The following is a 21,225-nucleotide window of genomic DNA, read 5'->3' on the forward strand; positions in this document are numbered from 1 at the left end:
TATGGACAGACGACGGCTCACATGGCTCAGAGCCCTGGGTGCTTCTGAGGACGGACACACGATGGCCATCCAGCACCTTCACGGTGCCCAGACATACATGCAGGCAAAGCACTCCTATACAGAAAAATAAAGAAATGAAATCATGATCTTTTGTATCTCAAATGTAGTCGCTCAGTGCTTTTTCTCTCTAAGTAAAAAATATGCAAAGATACATTTGAAACTCAAGTTTATTTCAAAATGGACTAGGGGAGACCTTACTGCAAATAAATGAGGGTCAGTTGAAGTGTAGGACCCCAAGCAGTATTTTCATCTGAAATAACAGCGGTTTGGATAGCAACCCTTTGTTTTGTCCAAAGCAGACAGGTACTGACTTCCTTAAGCACTTGCTTTTCTATACGGTACACTGTTAAGTCTGGCAGCACACTCACACACGTCTTTATGTGTTTATGCACATGGATGCATTGCTTATGGAGGGCAGAAGAGGGCGCCATATCCCGCGGAACTAGAGTTACAGGCAGCTGTGCTAGAAACTGAACTCTGGTCCTCTAGGAGTTCAGCAAGTGCGCCGTTCTCTCAGGCATTTCTTTATCAACCCCGACTCCCAAGGGGACATTATGCAAGCTCATGGTGGTTTTATCCACCAGGTGCTGAGTAACAGAAAGTTTGGTGCTACTTGGACTAATTCCAGTGTTTGCCAATGTGTCCAAATGCACCGATAAGGGGAAAGGAGTCTTGGTTCGTGCTCAGGCCCTGGGCTTTTCTGTTGTTTTCTAGATTCTCTTGCATGGATCCTTTCATGGAACCCTTGTCTCCAGGTTGCTCAAGAGATGGCAGAGCCGTGTGTTTCCCACCCTCCAACCAAAGTCTCAGTGGTGGGTGCTGTGTGGCTGAGTAGACCTCTCCGACCTTCAGTCAAAACAGACTAAAAAGACAACTAGACTGCCCTGGTACAAACAACAGCAGGTCATCCTAAGGAAAAGGGAAAGCTATAGGCCGAGAGTCCCGCTGTGGCACATACACACGTGGATGGCTAAAAGCTGATCCAACTATAAGGACACTAGAAAAAACTCCCCAGCGCTCCCACCCTGACCATAAGCTAAAAGCAACAATAAGTTGGTCCAGTGGTACCCTTAGAATAATGATTACAAGAGAGTAACCCAAACCAGGCGGTGGTAGCAGAAGCCTTCAATCCCAATGCTCGAAAGACAGAGTCAGGCAGATCCCTGAGTTGGAGGCCAGCCTGGTCTACAGAAAGAGAGAATTCCAGGATAGCCAGGACACCCAGAGAACCCCTGTCAGGGAGAGAGAGACAGAGAGAAAGAAGAGACAGAGCAGATAAACAAATCATAACAAATAAATATTAAAGCTACTAAACAAAGTAATTGTATATCATATACAAATCTCTCTCAGGGCTAGAAAGATGGCTCAACAGTTAAGAGCACTGGCTGCTCTCCCAGAGGACCAGGGTTCAGTTTCTAGCATCTACGTGGTGGCTTACAACTATCAAAAACTCCAGTCACAGAAGATCTAATGCCCTCTTCTGGCTTCCATGGGCACCTCATGCACACAGTGTATAGACATTTTGTTCAGGGATGGACCAATCCAGGGCTTCCTGAGTCCCTGACGAAAGGACGAAAGAACACTATTCCTGTGTCCTTACTCGGGAGCCAAATTGGCAAGGCAGTTCTGAGGCTGAGGCTTTGGCCTCAAAGTAGTTAAGATATCAGTTCCTGGGAACTTGGCTCTGTTCCCTAAAGAGACTGGAGTTATCAGTACCAGGATGCAATGCTCTTGAGATACCACATTCTCCTTGTGCAGCATTGCTTGATTAGTCTCCTGCTGACACTGGAAATAGCATATAACGTGCTGGACCAACTCCCCTCCTCCCCCTCCTCCTCCCCATCCTCCCCCTCCTCCCCCTCCTCCTCCCCCTCCTCCCTCTCCTCCTCCCCCTCCTCCTCCCCCTCCTCCCTCTCCTCCCCCCTCCTCCTCCCCATCCTCCCCCTCCTCTCTCTCCTCCTCCCCCTCCTCCTCCCCCTCCTCCCTCTCCTCCCTCTCCTCCCCCCTCCTCCTCCCCATCCTCCCCCTCCTCTCTCTCCTCCTCCCCCTCCTCCTCCCCCTCCTCCCTCTCCTCCCTCTCCTCCTCCCCCTCCTCCTCCCCCTCCTCCCTCTCCTCCTCCCCCTCCTCCTCCCCCTCCTCCCTCTCCTCCTCCCTCTCCTCCTCCCCATCCTCCCCCCTCCTCCCCCTCCTCCTCCTCCTCTTCTTTTGTTTGTTTTCTTTTGGCTTTGGTTTTTAGAGACACAGTTTCTCTATGTAGGTCCTGGAGCTCACTGTATAGACCAGGCTAGCGTCCAACTCGCAGAGGTCCATGTGCCTCTGCCTCTTGGGTGCTGATATTAAAGGTGTGTGCCACCACACCGGGATATGGTGCTGGATGTTTGTTTTTGTTTTTTTAAATAGGATCTCCTGCAGGCATATGGTTATTGTATAATTAAAATGCCGATTTCTGCACCCGCCATGTCTGGTTGCAATTCTTGTTCTGAGAATGAATCTCTTTTCTCCCACACACAGGTGCAGAGTGGTATTCTGTTCCTAAAACTCATAAATTACAACTTGCCTAACTCCAGTAAAAAGTTTTTTAAAAAGACTTTAAAAAAAAAATCTATTTTTCATGCAGCCTTCAGAGGGCAGAAGATCCTGGAACTGGACTTAATAGCGAGTTGTGAGCCACTCAGTGTAGGCACTGGGAACCCAACCTGGGTCTTCTGCAAGAGCAGCTAGAGCTCTTTATATTTTTTAACTATTTATTTAATTATTCACTTTACATCCCAACCGTAGTCCCCTTCTTTCTCTCTTCCCAGTTCCTCTCCTCCCTCCCTCCTCCACCTCTTCCCCTCCCCTCCCCTCTCCATCATGAAAGGGGAGCCCCTCTTACTAACCCACCCCAGCACATCCAGTCACATCAGGACTGAGAACTTCCTCTTTCACAGTGTCCTGGCAGCCCCACCAGGGGAAGTGATTGAAAAGCATACGACAGAGGCATTCCCCCATTCCCCTTTCTAGAGGACTCACATAAAGTCCAAGCTGCCTATTGGGTACCTATGTGTAGGAGGCCTAGGTCTAGTTCATGCATGGCCCTTGGTTGGTGGTTCAGTCTCCACAAGACACGCGTGTGAGAGGCCGCACTCACATTCGCCATTACAAGATGGCGCTGACATCCTGTGTCCCAAACTGGTAAAACAAGTAATCTGCGCATGTGCGAAGGAACTTTCCACTTGTTGTGCTCTGCCTCTCCCGTGGCGTCATATCGCCTGATGAGTAACAGCCAATCAGGGACTGACACATCCTAAGCGGAGAACAGTTTCCTATATAAGGGATGGGTTTCTGCTGTTTGGGGTCTCCATTTTACTTGTCGTAAGCTTATGCTCTCCCTCTTAAGACGCATTAAAGTTTTACTGCAGAAGGATCCTGTGTGTGCAGCGTCGTTCTTGCTGGCGAGACGGTAACGCGAGTCACACACGCGCCCCCCCATCTCCAGGCCCAAGTTAGTTGGCACTGTTGGTCTTCTTGTGGAACTCCTGCCTCATCTGGGTCCTTCTATTCTTGCCCCCACTCTTCCACAAGGCTCCCTACACTCTGCCCAATGTTTGACTGCGAGTCTCAGATTCTGTTTCGCACTATTGCTTGGTGAAGCCTCTCAGAGGACAGCCATTCTGGTCTCCTGTCTGTAAACATGGCAGAGTGTCATTAATAGTGTCAGGGGTTGGCTCTCTCACATGGGATGGGTCATAGATTGGGCCGGGCACTGGTTGGGCATTCCTTCAGTCATTATTTCTTCATGTCTTGTATTAGGGTACATCTTGGGTCAAAGTCTCCATGACCCCTGCTACTAGGGGTCTCAGCTAGAGCCACCCCCATATCCTCCTAGAAGACTACCTTGTTTTAGGTCTCCAGCTTGTCTCAGAGTTGACTCCGTCCATGGTTTCTCTTTTCTCAGCAAGCCTTCTGTCCTCCTGCCCAACCCACCCTCTGCTCTCCCCACATCTGATCTCCATCCTTATTTCCCTCAGTGTTCCCTCTCCTATACTGTTCTCTCTTTTCAACTACCTCTGCTGTCTATTATTGTCCCCTTCTGAGTGAGAGTCAAGCATCCTCCCTTGGGCCATCCTTGTTACTCAGCTTCTTTGGGTCTGTGGATTGTAACATGGTCACCCTGTACTTTATGGCTAATAGCCTTTTAGAAGTGAGTACACACCATGTGTGTCTTTCTGGGTCTGGGTTACAGTTCTTTTACAGTTCCATTAATTTGCCTGCAAATTTCATGATTTCCTTCTCCTTGTTTTTTTTTTTTTTTTTTTTTTAATTTTTAAAATTTTATTTTACAGCTGGGTGGTATTCCATTGTGTAAATATACCACAGTTTATCCATTCTTCTGTTGAGGGACATCTGAGTCATTTCCAATTTCTGGATATTATGCATAAAGCTTCTATGAATTTAGTAGAGCAAATTTCCTTGTATGCTGGGGCATCTCTTGAGTATATGCCCAGCAGTGGTATAGCTGGGTCTTGAGGTAGAGCTATTCCCAATTTTCTGAAAAAGCACCAGACTAATTTCCAAAGTGGTTATATAAGTTTTCACTCTCATCAGCAATGGGGGAGTGTTCCCTTTTCGCCACAACTTTGCCAGCATGTGCTGTCACTTGAGTTTTTTGAACCTAGTCATTCTGATAGATGTAATCTCAGAGTCATTTTGATTTGCATTTCCCTGATGACTAATGAATTTAAGTGTTTCTTGATCAATTGAGATTCCTCTGTTGAGAAGTTTTTATTTAGCTCTGTACCCCATATTTTAATTGTATTACTTGGTTTGTTGATGTTTAAGATCTTGAGTTCTTTATATATTTTGGATATTAGTCTTTTGTCAGATATGAGGTTTGTGAAGATCTTTTCCCAATCTGTAGGTTGCTGTTCTGTTCTGTTGACTGTGTCCTTTGCCTTACAGAAGCTTTTCAGTGTCATGAGGTTGTATTTATTAATTGTTGATCTTAAGAGTTTTAGCTGTTGCTGCTCTGTTCAGGAAGTTGTCTCCTGTGCCAGAGTTCAAGGTTGATTCCCACTTTCTCTTCTAACAGATTTAGTGTTTCTGGTTTTAAGTTGAAGTCTTTGATCCACTTGGACTTGTGTTTTGTGCATGGTGATGAATATAGATCTATTTGCATTTTTCTACATGTAGACATCCAGCTAAGCCAGCACCATTTGTTGATAAATGCTTTCTTTTTTTCCATTGTTTGGTTTTGGCTTCTTTGTCAAAAGCCAAGTTGTCTGTAGGTGTGTGGGTTGGCGTCTGGGTGTTCAATGTGATTCCATTGCAAAGGGGTTAGGAAATAAAAAAAAACTAAGGTTCATGTAGTCGGCTTGCCATGGCTTGAATGTGTATGTGTTGTTATCCTGCGGGATGTTCTCCTGGCCTGCCCTTAGGGACCTAGCAATTGCTTATGCCATCACCTAACACCACCAGGCGCAACTGGTGTATGCAGGCCAATAAAAGGACCCCCCGCCCATGACTCCAGCAACCTTCTCTCTCTCTCTCTCTCTCCTCTCCTCTCTCCTCCTCTCCCTCTCCTCTCCTCTCTCTCTCTCTCTCTCTCTCTCTCTCTCTCTCTCTCTGTGTGTGTGTGTGTGTGTGTGTGTGTGTGTGTGTGTGTGTGTGTGTGTTTTCCTGGCCTTTTCTTTCTCTCTCTTCTGTCCTCAGCACCCCCTTCTTCTTTGCCCTCACGGCTCTCTTGCTGCCTCTACTCTTTCTCAGGTCCTCACTCCTCTCCATTCCCACAACAAACCCCCTTTATAACAGATCTGTTGCATGGTATAATTTCTCAGGGGGCACTCCTTGGCATGGGCCTGCCATGGTACCCCCTTGATGCATTTATATTTCACAACTCATGTACTAATTAGTTTGCCAACACAAACTACAGTCATGCGGGGAGAGAAAGCCTCAATAGAGAATGCATCCACCATATCAACCTGTATGCAAGTCTGTGGGACATTTACTTCATAAAGGTTGATGTGTGAAGGCCTAGATCACTGTGGTTGGTGCCAGCCCTGGGCAGTGGTCCTGAGCTCTATTAGAAAGAAAGCTAAGCAAGACATGGCGAGTAAGACAGCACCCCTGCACAGCCTCCACTTGAGACCCTGCCTCCAGGCTCCTAACGTGACTTCTTTTAGAGATGGACTGTGAGATTGAAGAGTCAAGGTGCTGTGTAGAGATGGTGTTTGTCACCACAAAAGGAAGCAAATTAGGTCAGCACTGAGGCAGGACATGGAGCAGCCAGTGTCAGGAGGGCACCGCCTCATGAGGGAGCATAGGCTTTTACAGTGGGAGGTCCTGAATTCTCCCTGCATCTTTAAGGTTTGCCTTATATTTATTTGTGTGTGTGTGTGTGTGTGTGTGTGTGGTGTGGTGTGGTGTGGTGTGTGTGTGTGTGTGTTGCCCTCAGAGGTCAGAAGAGGGCATCAGATCCCCTGGAATGCTTGTTGGAGAAGTCATGAGCCACCATGTGGATGCCAGGACCTCCAACCCCCTATACACCATTCCTGCACACTCTCTGCTGTCAGATGACACAGTAAGACCCTGCTTGACCCTTGACCTTCAGAGCCCTGGAGCTGTAAGAAATAACTCTGTTCTTTATCTGAGATCCAGCCTTGGAGAGTCTGTGGGAGCAGTGCGAATCAGTCTAATGTACATGGCAGAAGCTCTGAGAGCCTCCTGGGTCAGGGAGGACAATCTGACCACAGACTAGAGGGGAAGGAGGAGAAGCAACTACCTAACAATTCAAGTTTACCCAGAACCATTTTGTCACCAGTAAAGACTTTGTTAAAAAAAAATTGCAGTACTGGTTACAATAAAAACCCTGGCCCCAGTAAAATCAGGGTCCTAAATTCCAATCCTATATGTTTCAGTTGACCTTATTAGACTGACAAACACAGGATTTTTTTTAAAGCATTGTTTTAGTTTATTGAGTACAAATACTACAAATCATTCAGTACAGTGTTGCTATGCTGTGCAAAGTGCCAGGCTAGTGGGTCAGGCCACACACTACAGACATGAGTCGAAGCCCTGTGCCTCCCGGAAGCTGACTGAAGGCCCCATACAGGATTACTGAGGAACATGAATCAACATGAACTCAGGGTTTGGGACTGGCGAGCATTTTTAATATGAGTCTTATTTACAGGGCTCATCCCCAATTGCTCCAGGAATGGCTGGTCCCCGAGGCTCCAGCAGCTCTGCACAGCAGATTCAGAGGGATGCTTCCTGTGAGGAAGTAATGCTTCAGGCAACACCACTTCTGCCAATCATCACCTTTGGTTAGGGCCCTTCCAGCAGCCTCTCTGTATAGACCTGGGTGGATGATAAGATTCTTCTGCCGTTATCCCGAGGGCCATGCAACTCTTGGACTTGGTGACCATAGACTTATAAAGCAAATTTCCTCTCATCTGTGATTTCTGACATTTGTAAAGAATTGACCTCAGATCCCGAGAGTGTTGGTGTACCTTTAATCCCAGCACTTTTCGAGGCAGAGACAGTAGATCTCTGTGAGTTCGAGGCTGGCCTTGCCTAAACCAAGAAACCCTGTCTCGAAATACAAACAAACAAACAAACAAACAACAACAAAAAAAAAACCATTGATCTCCCAAACAGAAGCACATCTTCCTGTGAAGTCTCCCAATGCCTCTGAAGTTTTGGGGGAGCTTTTTTTTTTTTTTTTTAAATCAATCAGCAGTATGGAGCCCACCTGACAGCAGAACAAACCTAGAGGTTCCCTGCAGTGTGGACCCGCTGGTGGTAGATGAGATGTGATTTCTGACTGAAGCCCTTACAGCAGATGCCGCAGATGTAGGGCCTCTCCCCGGTGTGGACCCTCTGGTGTGTATGGAAGTGTGAAGCCTGACTAAAGCCCTTTCCACACTGCTGACACGTGTAGGGTTTCTCTCCTGTGTGGACTCTCTGGTGAGCACTGAGCCCAGCGCTCCAGCTGAATTCCTTCCCACACTCCTCACACTTGAATGGCTTCTCCCCGGTGTGAATTATCTGATGGACTTGGAGATTAGACCTCTGGCTGAAGGCTTTCCCACACGTGTCACACTTGTAGGGCTTCTCCCCCGTGTGCACCCTCAGGTGGGCCTGGAGGTGCGAGGCCTGACTGAACCGCTTCTGGCACGAGTTGCATTTGAACGGCTTCTCGCCAGTGTGGACGCTCTGATGGGCCTGGAGATTGGAGGCTTGACTGAAGCCTTTGCCACACTCCTCACATTTGTAGGGTTTCTCCCCAGTGTGGACTCTCTGGTGATTGTGAAGGTTCAAGCTCCAGTTAAAACGCTTCCCACACTCGTCACACCTGTACGGCTTTTCCCCGGTGTGAACTCTCTGGTGGGCTTGAAAATATGAGCTCTGACTGAAGCCCCTCCCACACACGTCGCAGCGAAATGGCTTCTCTCCTGTGTGGACCCGCTGGTGACTTTGGAGGCTTGAGACCGAACTGAATCCCTTCCCGCACTCCTCACATTTATATGGCTTCTCACCCGTGTGGACCCGCTGGTGGCTGTGAAGATTGAAACTCAAACTGAAGCTCTTCCCGCACTTGTCGCACCTGTACGGTTTCTCCTCAGTGTGGACCCTCTGGTGGGTGTGAAGGTTCGAGCTACAGCTGAAGCCTTTGCCACAGTCTCCGCACTTATACGGCTTCTCTCCTGTGTGAGTTCTCTCGTGGGCCTGGAGATGTGACCTCTGTGTGAAGCCCTTCCCACACACCCCACACTTGTAAGGCTTCTCTCCCGTGTGCACTCGGCAGTGGATACTGAGGTCTGTGCTGCGGCTGAAGCCTTTCCCGCAGCTGTCACACCTGTACGGCTTCTCCCCCGTGTGGATGGGCAGGTGAGCATACAGGTGTGAGCTCTGGTTAAAGCTCTTCCCGCACTCGGGGCAGGTATAGGGCTTCTCCCCCGTGTGCACTCTCTGGTGAGTCTGAAGGTTTGAGCTCTGACTGAAACCCTTGCCACAGTTGTGACACCAGTAGCGCTTTTTCCCTGGATGAGCACTTTGTTGAATGGGGACATTGGAGCTATGGCCGGTGTCCTCATGTGTACTATGCACGGGGGACTCCTTTCCCAAGAGGGCCTGCTGATGGAGTTCCAGACTGGGGCTGTCAGTGAAGGCTTCTTGGCCCTGGCTGCACTGGGAAGTCTTCTGTTCTGTGTAAACATGATGCTGGGTGACAGGTGACACAGGAAAGATGACTTTACCAAGGTCACTGCTGCTGTGGGCTTTGTCTGTTTTATGCAGGATATTGTTATTATGGTTGGAAGGGCAGCTCAGAATGTCAACACCCAAATCCAACAGCTGTGGCTTCTTTTGCACTGGAGTCTGCAGACACTGTTTCTGATGGTTTTGTCTCTGGGTAAGATGTGTTTTATTCCAAGAACTCTGAGCTATCCAGAACAGCAATTCATGGATTTTAGTAATGCTGGAAAGGTCCCTTGTGAGACTCTCAGGACAGCCATCACCCTCAGAGGCCCGGGGAGTCTCTTCTGCTCCCATGTGGCAGGAGGAGTGACACTGCTCCAGGAAGTGAGGACCCTTTCCATGAGTGTTTATTTCAGCTTCTGGAGTTCTGGCCAGTTTGATGACATCATGGCTTGCCATTTGCCAGCATGGAGGCTGCCCCAGCGAAACCAACCTAAATCCCGTTTCATGAAGAGACTCCATCTTGTTTGGACTCTGCGCTTCTGAAAGAACAGAGAACAGAAGGTGACAACAGCAAGGATGGGACATGGAAGGTCCAAGTCCTCAGTTCTGATACCAGCATTAAAGATGAACATCTAAGTGCTCTGAGGAGCAGAGAATACACACGCAACAGGAGGCCACTTCTGATATGGTGGGAAATTAAAGTTACCTTCGGCCTCTGCTGAGTAGCTGCCTCACGCTGCCCCTGTGTGCAGCTGTGCAGACTGATAACGGGAAGGAAGCACCTCTCAGCATCTGGGCATTTTCACTTGAGGGATGGTGTGGGCTGAGGTACACATGGGTGTGACTCCTCCCTGAGACTGGAGGGAGCAGAGAAAACCAGATGTGCCCCGTCCTAACCCGTCTGCGGGTGACATGAAGACTCAACTGGTTCACCTGACTCAGAACCAAGGTGAGTGAGGAACAGGAAGTGCAGGGAGCTTCAGAGGCTGAGGGAAAGAGGCAAGGTTTACAGAGATTACTCGCAACAGCGAAGGCCCAGAGGCTCAAAGGCGTTATTGTTTTGAGGAGCACAGGCATATAGGAGGCGACTGGAATAACTTCAGTGGACAAGCTCACTTGGAAATTTTGAGAAAACACCTAAAGCATTTCGATGGCAAGACTCAAAGTGCGCCTGCTGACGAGGGAAGGGCTTCTCTGGGAAATTGGCAGACTACAAGGGCAGCAGCGAGTGGGTTTCCTTCAAGCACCTGCTCTCCAACCTAAGCTCACCAGGCTCACAAAGGAGCAGGGGAAGGGCTCAAAGTCCAAGGTAGATCTCAGCTGCCAACCTATGGCAGCAGGTGCCCTGAAGGAATAGCAAAGGTTAGCAATATTATCTGACAGGTTCCCTCAAGGACACCACAAAATGCTACCATAATAATAATTATAGGCCTAATAATAAACATTATTAGGCCATACTGGTAAATTAACTACAACAGGCTGTTCTTTCTGATGTCCCAGGCTGGGTTTGTTGTGCCTGCATTGCGGCTCACAGCCATCTGTTATTTCAGTTCAAGGGGGATCTGATGCCCTCTTCTGCTCTCTGTGGGCACCATGAATGAATGTGGTGCACAGACATGCATGCAGACAAAACACTCAAATATACATAAAATATAAATTAATAAACCTAAAAGGAGAACAGTGAAATGTAACCAAAACACAAGATGTGAACTTCCGACATTGCCAAGCAACTCAGGCTGCCATCCTCACCCACTGACAGAAGGTTCATGAAGGTCTCCAGCATCACGTCATGGTACAGCTTCCTCTGGGCAGCATCCAGCAGCCCCAGCTCCTCCTCACTGAAGACCACAGCCACGTCCATGAACGTCACTGCCTCCTGTGACAGGAAACACAAGCCACCTCAGTTTCATACCCAATGTCACTAAGACCTGTGCAACTGTTTACACAGCGCCTATTGCTTTAGTTAGGGTTTCAATTGCTGGGACAAAACACCATGACCAAAGGGTGAGTTGGCAGGAAAGGGTTTATTTGGCTTACACTTCCATTTTGTTGATCATTATTGAAGGAAGTCAGGACAGGGACTCAAGAGGGCTGCATCCTGGAGGCGGGAGCTGATGCAGAGGCCATGGAGGGTGCTGCTCACTGTGCCTGGCTCATTCTCTTATAGAACCCTGAACCACCAGGCAGGGATGGCCCCACCTTAGTGATCCCTCTAGTGAAAAAATGCCTTGCAGTCGGATAGTATGGAGGAATTTTATCAACTGAGGCTCCTACTTCTCATGACTCTAGGTTGTGTCAAGAGGCCACATACCACCAGGCAAGAACACTTATTTACCCCTTTACATGGCTCCCGAGGCTTACGGGGGGCAGGCGGGGAGGGAGGGTAGAAAAGAAAAAAAGTAAACACTGGTAAAAGGAACTTGGCGTCTTTACCACAGCTGCATCGCTAGGTTTGTTGCTGTTCAATGGAAGTCTGTTAGAGAGCGCCAGCTCATGGCGGGAGTGTTAGCTCGCAGGTGATTCTGCTGGTCACACTCTGGGACCTCGCAATGTCTTATATCTCACCTCATCACCTGCTGCCACCAACGGGTGTGTCAGGTGCATATGGGCAATAAAAGGACTGCCCTTCACCCCCAGGTCTGTCTGTTCGTCTGTCTGTCTGCCTGTCTCCATGTTCCAGATTTTCTCTATGTTCCAGCCTCCCTGTTTCTCTTCCTACTGTTTCTTTCTCTCCCCCTCTGTCCCCCACACTACCTCCATGGCTCATTCTCTGTCCCTACCCCTTCCCAGGCCCTCACTCCTCACTTCCCACAATAAACCTCTTTTATACCAGATCTGGTGCAAGGCATAATTCCACAGGCAGGTACACCCTGGCATGGGCATGACATGGTGCCATCCAGCCACATCATCTGTATAGATCATAACAGGAAACAGCCGACAATGCCTGGCTCTTCCTGGGCAGTACAGATCAGGTGCACCTTCATCCTGAAATCCCTAATGCTCTGAAGCCCACTTCATGAGTGACGACGGCATTTACAATGTTTTTTCCCTTGAGGAATGTTATGGATTTCAGAGTCAGAATACTTTATTAGTAAAGTCTATGCAAGTATTCAATTTGTAAAAACTCTCCAATTTCTGAAAACTCTTGTGTGTCCATAAGTATCTAGCAGATGACAGTGAAGTCTGAATCACTCACTATGTTCTTAGTCCTGTCCCTCTCACAGGCTGCACTGGCTGGTTGTGTGTCAATTTGACACAAGCTAGAGTTATCTAAACAGAGAAACCTCCATTAAGAAAATGCCTCCTAGACAGGCAGTGCTGGTGCATGCCTTTAGTTCCAGCACTCAGGAGGCAGGGGCAGGCTGATCTATGTGAGTTCAAGGTCATCCTGGTCTACAGAGTGAGTTCCAAGATAGCTAATGCTAAAACAGAAAAATCCTGTTTTGAATCCACTCTGCCACCACATACCCCCCCCACAAAGAGCCTTTTGGGTTGGGCTATGGTGGCACAAGCCTTTAATCCCAGCACTTAGGAGACAGAGGCAGATGGATCTCTTTGGTTCAAGGCCAGCCTGGTTTACAGAGAGAGTTTCAGGACAGGAGAAACTCTGTTTTGAAGAGAAAAAAAAAAAAAAACAACAACAAAAGAAGAAAATGTCTCCATAAGATCCAGCTATAAGGCATCTTTTAAATTAGGGATTGATGGGGAAGGCCCAGCCTATTGTGTTGGCTGATGGTTCTTGGTTTTATAAAAAAGCGGGCTGAGCAAGCCAGTAAGCAGCACCCTTCCATGGCCTCTGCATCCGCTCCTGCCTCCTGGTTCCTGCTCTGTTTCATTTCCTGTTCTGACTTCCTTCAGTGTTGAACAGCAATATAAAAGTGCAAGTGAAACAAACTCTTTCCTCCCCACCTTGCTTTCTGGCCATGGTGCTTTGCTGCATCAATAGAAGGCCTAAGGCAGTCTGTGGTAGTGCATTGCTTTGATCCCAGCACTCAGGGGGCAGAGGCAGGAGGATCTCTGAGTTGAAGGCCAGCCTGGTCTGCACATGAATTCCAGGACTTCTAGAACTACACAGAGAAACTCTGTTGTTTCAGAAGATACAGGCCTTTGGGAACCTACTGGAACAAACATGCAGCTCTTCACCCCCCCCCCCTCGGGAACACACCTTGGCCAATAGCAGTAGTGTTTACGGTCATGGTGCAAGCACAGGCTCTACAAACTTTAAGCACATTGGTTCACATTTCAAGGTTCTGGACTGTTGAGCCTGGGCTACTTCTCAGTACTTCTGTTTCCCTCTGTATGACAGTACCTCCATCACAATGTCCCTGACAGGATTAAATGAGACCAAAGAAAGGACCTAGGACAACATCTGTCCAACCACACTCCATCATTCGTCTGTATTCTGCCATTCATGGCCTCATAGTGTTCCATAAAGGCTGCATCATATATACATATATAAATTTTAAAAGGTACCATCCATATACACGTAATAAATGTAAAAGAAAACATTCAATTATGTCAGCGAAAGCTTCAGCAAAACTGCTATTTTTAATCACTTACCAAAGGTCTCAAGATTTTTTTTAAGAGATTTATTTATTATGTATAGAGTGCTCTGTCTGCATGTACACCTGCTCGCCAGAAGAGGGCACCAGAGCTCATTATAGATGGTTGTGAGCCACCATGTGGTTGCTGGGAATTGAACTCAGGTCCTTTGGAAGAGCAGACAGTGCTCTTGACCTCTGAGCCATCTCTCCAGCCCGGTCTCAAGATTTTTTAAAGTGTCCAGGTTAGGCCAGAATCAGGGATACTTACTGCCTACAAATTCACTGGAAAAATCGCCACTGTTATTAGCAAACCAAGCATTTACTTCTGGAACTGACCATACTGGGTACCTGGAGAGCTTGGCTGAACACCACGTCAAATGTGCCCTTTACATCAGTATTCATGTTAAATTTACTGACTCATGCCTCCTGGGTGCTCAGTGGAGTATAATAGATGCACTGAGCTTCCAGGCTGCTGGTGCGTCTCTACTAGAGCACACGGCTCACTTCATTCCAGCTTGTCTGTACATGTGTCTGTGTGTCTGTCCTTTCTTCATTCCTTCATCACCCACATTGGGTCATCCCCAGAAGCTGTGCAGATGGCGACAGCCAGACCCTCCCTGGTTACTCAGGATATGAATGCTCAGGATGCCAAATGCAGGAAGTGAGGCTGACCTGTCTTCTGTGCATGTGTGTACACATGTGTGCACGCATGTGAGTGCACTTATGCACATGAGGGTGCACATGCCTGTAGAGGCTAGAGGACAACCTCCTTCCTCAGGTGCTGGCCACATTTTCTTGTTTTTGTTTTTGAGTCAGGGTCTCTCAGTGGCCTGGAACTTGTCCAGTAGGCTAGGATGGCTGCCACTGAGCACCAGGGATCTGTCTATCTCCACAGAGTCCTGGAAATAGGAGACCCTGATTCGTGAAGGTGGAAGGAGAAAGCCCGACTTCCAAAACTTTTCCTCTCACATCTACATGCATGACTTGTCACGCCATAACCAACTAATAATAATAATAATAATAATAATAACAACAACAACAACATAAATTTTAAAATAAAAAAAATCACAAACCAGATAAGTATGAAGAACTCATATTTATTTGTAAAATAAAATTAGAAAACTGTAGAAAATGGTGTCATTTTAAAGTGTAAGTGAGCTAAAACATTTCTTTTAAGGAAAGTGTATGTTATGTGTCTGTATGTACATGTGCCGGTGCCCTGGAAACCAGAAGAGGACACTGGATCCTCTGGAATTGGAATTACAGGCTACTGCAGAATATTTGATGTCGATGTGATACATGAGATTATGAACTGTAAAATCTAGTCTTGGTCCCATTGTGATCCCTGAGATTATAAACTATACAAATCACCCACTGTGATCTCTAAAATTAAATTGCAAATCCCTGGGTTTGTTTGTTTGTTTGTTTGTTTTTGTGGTTGAGCCCTAACACAACTTTAATCCAGAACTTTCTGTTTATTGTATACATTTTATTAAGGTGTGGTTCAGCCAGCCTTATACACACCTTTAATCCAAGAGCTATGTGTACACAGGATTTAATAACCTAGGTCAAGAGGTAGAGCAAAAAGCCAGCAGATAGGCATTAAAGACTAGGAGAAACTTTGAGTTGAGGGGTATTGCTACATTAAAAAATGTATCGGTTCAGCCTAAGATGCTAAATAAAGACATAGAGTCTGAAGCTTACTTTAAAGCTGTCAGGACAACGCTCCGGGCAGAAACTATACTAATACAAATGTATTCCTAAACTATGGTAATCAGACTACTCTAAACGGATACATAATGCTTATACCCCAAGCACTTATCACTATAATGATCAACAGGCCATTAACTCCCCCTCATCCACCCTCTGTCCTCTCCCAACTGTCAAACTTTCTCCTCCCCTCCAGGAAGTCCCACTTTCCACTTCCTGTCCTTCTGCCCAGCTGATTGGCTAAGCAGTGCTTTAATGACGGTTGATAAATTCACTCAGCATTCCTCCACAGGGTATTTAAAACAGCTCGTAGAAGTAGAAGGGGTCTTTGGTGCTTTTAGCTCTTGGGCTTTACAGTTGGGATTTTGGCTCTTTGGCTCTTAGCTCTTTAGCTCTGGAGCTCCTCAGTTCCTTGGCTTTTGGCCTTTTGGGCCTTGAGCTAGCAAGCCTTTGGCCTTGGGTTTTTTGTTTTGTTTTGTTTCTCTTGTTTTGTTTTGCTGTTTCTTCGTAGGCTGTCAGCTGAGCTAGTGAACCTGTTGGGCTTTCTCCATTAGGATGTAAACTGAGTAGGAAGGTCAACTGGGTGTGTTCTTTGTCTCTCTCAGCTAGCAGTTTTGTTTTGTTTTGTTTTTCACCACAACACCTGGCTCCTGAATCTTTATTGGTAAAATAGAATGAACTAGAATTTTCCATTAAAACCACCTTATGGCACTCGAAGGAGAGGCATGACCCCACAGGCAGATCACTCCAGCTGAGGACAAACTGAGAAGCCATCAGATTTGGTAAATTATCTGGGAAATCCTTAAGGAAATTGCTAGAATTTAATAGAAGACTTTAGAACCTTGTTTAGTGCTACTCCAGATGGCCTAAAAAATAGAAGCAATAAATGAAAAGCTAAATAACTTAAATGAAATTGGTTCAATACCAACTATGATGACTATTACAATTTTGTTATTTTATACTTTATTCTTAATAGCCATAATGGCTTTCTATACCTGCTTTTAAAAAAAGAACAGGAAAAAAATGTATGAAAAGTGGATATAAGCCTTAGAAAGAAAATTAGAAAGACTTATAAACGAGAATAAAAATACTCAGACACATATAGAGGAGTTTAGACAAATCTTAAGAGAGACCCAAGAAAAATAGTCAGCTACAGACAGAGTAATTTAGACAGGAGCCTACCATGGCACAAGATAATGAAAAGGGAAGAGAGCAGTCTAAGGTCATTAGAAACCCAGCCTTTGTATATCCAATTACTATACAACGATACCAGGAGATGATAGGCAGCCCCAAGGTTATAAAGTTTTTGAATGGCATTTTATAGATATATTAGATTTGAGGAGATTTAAGGAAGCAATCATCTCCTATGGCATGCATTCACCTTATGGTTAAGCAGATGTAAAATTCATGGCCAGCTCAGAAGAAGATTATTCCCCAAGACTGGAAAGAGTTGACAACAGCCATATTGGAACCTGGTCTTCAGTTACAATGGCAATCACAGTGGAAAGAGGAAGCAAAAGCCAAAGAACAACAAAATTAGGCCAAAGATATTGATATTTCCCAGAATTAGTTGCTAGGTGAAGATCAATATGCTGATTTACAAAGGCAGTTGGAATCTGATGATCACATATTGGCACTATGTTGTCAAGCAGCTTTAAGTGCGTAGGATAAGGTTGGAGAATCAGGAAAGAGGTCTGAGTCGTTTACTAAAATTATACAAGGCCCAAAAGAAGCCTTTACTGAATTTTTTTGGCAAAGATTGACTTCAGCTACAAATAGAATAGTATCAGATTCAGAAGTCAGAAAAATATTAATTGAAACTTTAGCCTTTGAAAATGGTAATTCAGAATGCAAAAGAGTAATTAGACCTTTAAAGGCAAGATCAGCACCAGTAGAGAAATGGATTAGACTGGATCTCATGATGCCAACCTATAGGAGAAGTAATTTCTGAAACACTTAGGAAAAATCAAAATGGCAGCTGTTTAAATTGTGGTAAGTGATGCCATTTGAAAACAGATTGTAGGCAATGCTTTCATAGAAACAATGATATATCTAGAGATAATCTAAAAAGAAAGCCCCAGCCTTCTGGAGTATGCAGAAGGTATGGAAGGGCAGACATTGGACTAATGAGTGAAGACCAACATGAGATAGGAACAGTAATCTGTTGCCTTCTAGGAAATGCCCAAAGGGGCCTCCCACAGGCCCCCACATAAAATTTGATTCAATCATTCCCTGTTAGCATAGGAGAGATTCATCCACAGAGCAATTAAAGGATTTAGCACACGTTGTTAAAAACAACACTGCTCTGGATGTAATCAAGGACAGAATAGCTTCAATAGATAAAACAGGAAATTCAAGAAAGACTACAAAACAAATGTATTGTCAAACTGCTATAAATGATCAGAGACCTAATCTAAAAATAAAATTAAATGGCATTGGAATGGAAAATTTAGTAGACATAACAGCAGACGTAACAATAATTTCACAAAAATCTTGTCATCTAGATTGGCCTCTTCAGGAGGTAAATGTTCAGCTTTTAGGGATTGTAACATCGTCTCAGATAAAACAAAGTGCATGATGGGTTGAGTGTATAGGGCCAGAATGACAAATAGGAAAATTAAAGCCATATGTAGCTAACATAGCCATGAATTTATGGGGACATGATTTGTTACAGCAATGGAAAATATAGATTAATATTTCTCCAATCTCAGAAACAACCTATAAAATTAAAAAAAATGCTCTGTGAAAAATATTAAAAGGTATTATCGAGAACAGTCACAGATTTTCTAGGATGTTATAAGTAGGACACAACATGTGTTGGTCTTTCAAAGGCACCAACCACCCAACCTTTAAAATGGCTAACTGACAAGCCTGTATGGGTGGATCAATAGCCTATTGAAAAAAGAAAAATTACAGGTATTAGAACAGCTGGTACAGCAGTGGCTAAATGCTCAACACTTTGAGGAATTTACCAGCCCATTGAATTCTCCTGCGTTTTTCATCAAACAGACAATGGCAAATGGAGGATGTTAACAGATCCCAAAGCTATTAATAAAATTATTCAGCTAGTGGGATCTTTACAATCTGGAATCCCATTGATTTTCTTGTTGTGTAAAGAATGGCCTGTTGTAGTGATTGATTTGAAGGATTCCTTCTTCACGATTCTTTTGCATGAAAATGACAGGGAGAGCCGGGCGTGGTGGCACATGCCTTTAATCCCAGCACTTGGGAGGCAGAGGCAGGTGGATCGCTGTAGGTTCAAGGCCAGCCTGACTACAAAGCGAATCCAGGACAGTCAAGGCTACACAGAGAAACTCTGTCTCGAAAAACAAAAAAAAAAAAAAAAAAAGAAAATTATAGGGAGAAGTTTGAATTCTCAGTACCTACCTTTAGTAGAGGTCGCCCAATCAAGAGATATCATTAGAAAGTTTTACAGTCCTACTATGTTAAACAGTTGTTAAACAGGAATGTTAAACAGTCCTACTATGTGCCAACATCTTGTGCCACACCCATGGGAGATAATTTGTAAGAAATTTCCTCAATCCATAATTTACCATTATATGGATATTTTATGGGTTGATACAGATATGCATACATTAGAAAAGTTTTTTTTTAATATAAAATAGATAGAACTTTGCCTTGTTTGGAATTACAGATTGCTCCTCCCAAAAAATACAAAGAAGAGATTCTACTAATTATCTAGGATACAAAATAGGTCTATAGAAAGTTAGACCACCAAAAAAAAAAAAAAAATTACAAATCAGAAGAAACCAACTATGAACTCTTAATGATTTTCAAAAATTTCTGGGAGATATTAACTGGCTACAGTCCATAATTGGATTAACTACTCAAAAGCTGAGTAATTTATTTCAAACCTTGGACTTAAATAGTCCAAGAAAATCATCAGCTGAGGCTGAGAGAGAATTGGCTCTGGTAGAAGAGAAATTACAGGATGCACATGTGGATCGACTGGCCAGGCATGGTGACGCACGCCTGTAATCCCAGCACTTGGGAGGCAGAGGCAGGCGGATGGATGTGATTTCAAGGCCAGCCTGGTCCACAAAGTGAGTCCAGGACAGTCAAGGCTACATAGAGAAACCCTGTCTTGAAAAACAAAAACAACATGTGGATCGCTTGGATCCAACGCTAGATTGTATTTTGGTTATTTTGGTGACACGAATTAAAGAGTAGGAGGGACTTGAGTTAAGGGATATTTAAGACAGCTTGTAGACGTACAGGTGTCTTTGATGCTTTTAGCTCTTGGACTTCACTCTTGGGATTTTAGCTCTTTGGCTCTTAGATCTCCAGCTCTTAAGCTCCTCAGCTGCTTGGCCTTTGGCCATTTGGGCCTTGAACTAGCAAGCCTTTGGCCTTGAGTTTTTGTTTATTTGCTTTGTTTTGTTTTGTTTTTCCATTTTCTTCTGGGCTGTCAGCTGACCTAGTGAGCCTTTTGGGGTTTCTCCATTGGAATGTGAGTTGAGTAAGAAGTCAGCGTTCTCTGACTCTGAGCTAGCAGTTTGGCTTTGGTTTTGTTTTTTTTCACCACAATACCTGGCTCCTGAGTTTTTATTGGTAAAATAGAACAATCTGGGATTTTCAATTAAAACAACAACAGGCGTTTGTAAACTATTGGGTGTGGGTGCTGAGAACCAAACAGAGCCAGGGTTTTTAACTACTGATACGTCTCCAGGTCACTTTTCTCTATTTCAAAATATATTTATTGTTTACACTTTCATGGGTACAATGTACTTTCAACACATGTCCCTCTCTATCCTCTCTCATCCCTCCTCCCACCAAATCTCTCTTCTCAGCAACACCCCCTCACACTGTCACGCAGTTCAGTGTGGCTCAGCTGCACAGTGCTTGCCCAGCATGCAGGGTTCTGTTTTCAGTCCCTAGCACTGGGGGGAGTGGGGGAAGCCACCGACTTACCTGTGACTTGGTCATTGCTCTCTTCTTCTCTTTGACACAGGCAGGGCTCTGGGAAGCAAGCTGGGGGGAGGAAGGGCGTCATGAGAGCATGGCTAGGACAGTCAGTCCACATGGCTGCCTCAGCCTTCCCATCAGCCCCAAGCGCTGGCATTCCAAGTCTGTTCACCCAGACCTGGCTTTTCTACCCACTTCCTGTTAACCGGGAGTGTCAGCCTCCAGGTTACCAAGCCTTGCCTCAGCTCACTCACAGCAGAGGGTTAGGAAAGCCCGCATTCTGTATTTCCTGCAGCTTCTGGGGTGATGGGCTTCACAGAAAAACAAAGCTTTAAGAAGCTCTGAACTCTCCGATGAACGCTGCGTCATAACTGACTACCACCCGCAGATGGACTTGTTAATTGTCAAGGCTATCTTACACATGATTGTTTCTGTATACAGGAGTGAAATTCACAACCCTCGCCCCAAAAGGTTTAAATCCTAGTAAATCTTGTTCATCTGCAGGAGCCTCCTCCACAAAGTCTCTTTTTCCACCTCCATGAAGATAATGACCAATAAAAACCTAAACTCTCTCTAAGGAAATGGGAGTTTGGCCCTGCGAGATGGCTCAGAGGGTAAAGGTGACTGCCGCCCAGCCTGACCGCCTGATTTTGAGTCTCTGGACACCACGGGATGGAAGGAGAAACCCGATTCCCACAAGTTGTCTTCTGATCTTCTTACACAAGCTGTGGCACGCCCCCTCTCTAAGTAAATAAACACATGACTTCCCCCCCCCCCCCATCACATTTAAAACCAGGACTTCAT

At 45.5% G+C, this 21,225-nt stretch overlaps 2 protein-coding genes across 2 annotated transcripts in view; both read right to left on the reverse strand.

The window, feature by feature from the left end:
* Positions 1–21,225, reverse strand: part of LOC127203739 (zinc finger protein 235-like) — a 211,637-nt gene that overhangs the window by 158,772 nt on the left and 31,640 nt on the right. The gene's annotated exons all lie outside the window — the stretch shown is intronic.
* LOC127203736 (zinc finger protein 235-like) lies at positions 7,808–20,442 on the reverse strand. Its single transcript, XM_051162588.1, has 3 exons — positions 20,428–20,442; positions 10,991–11,117; positions 7,808–9,780 (listed from the first exon to the last, which is right to left on the reverse strand). The coding sequence occupies exons 1-3, from the start codon at positions 20,440–20,442 to the stop codon at positions 7,808–7,810; spliced, it is 2,115 nt and encodes a 704-aa protein (XP_051018545.1).

This window comes from Acomys russatus, chromosome 19 (assembly GCF_903995435.1).
Source record: "Acomys russatus chromosome 19, mAcoRus1.1, whole genome shotgun sequence".
Lineage (NCBI taxonomy): Eukaryota > Metazoa > Chordata > Mammalia > Rodentia > Muridae > Acomys > Acomys russatus.

Coding starts and splice junctions, on each gene's coding strand:
- LOC127203736 (XM_051162588.1), bottom strand. Junction 9,781..10,990: donor CATGAACCTTCTGTCAGTGG/GTGAGGATGGCA, acceptor CTGTTCTTTCAG/AAGCGCAGAGTCCAAACAAG.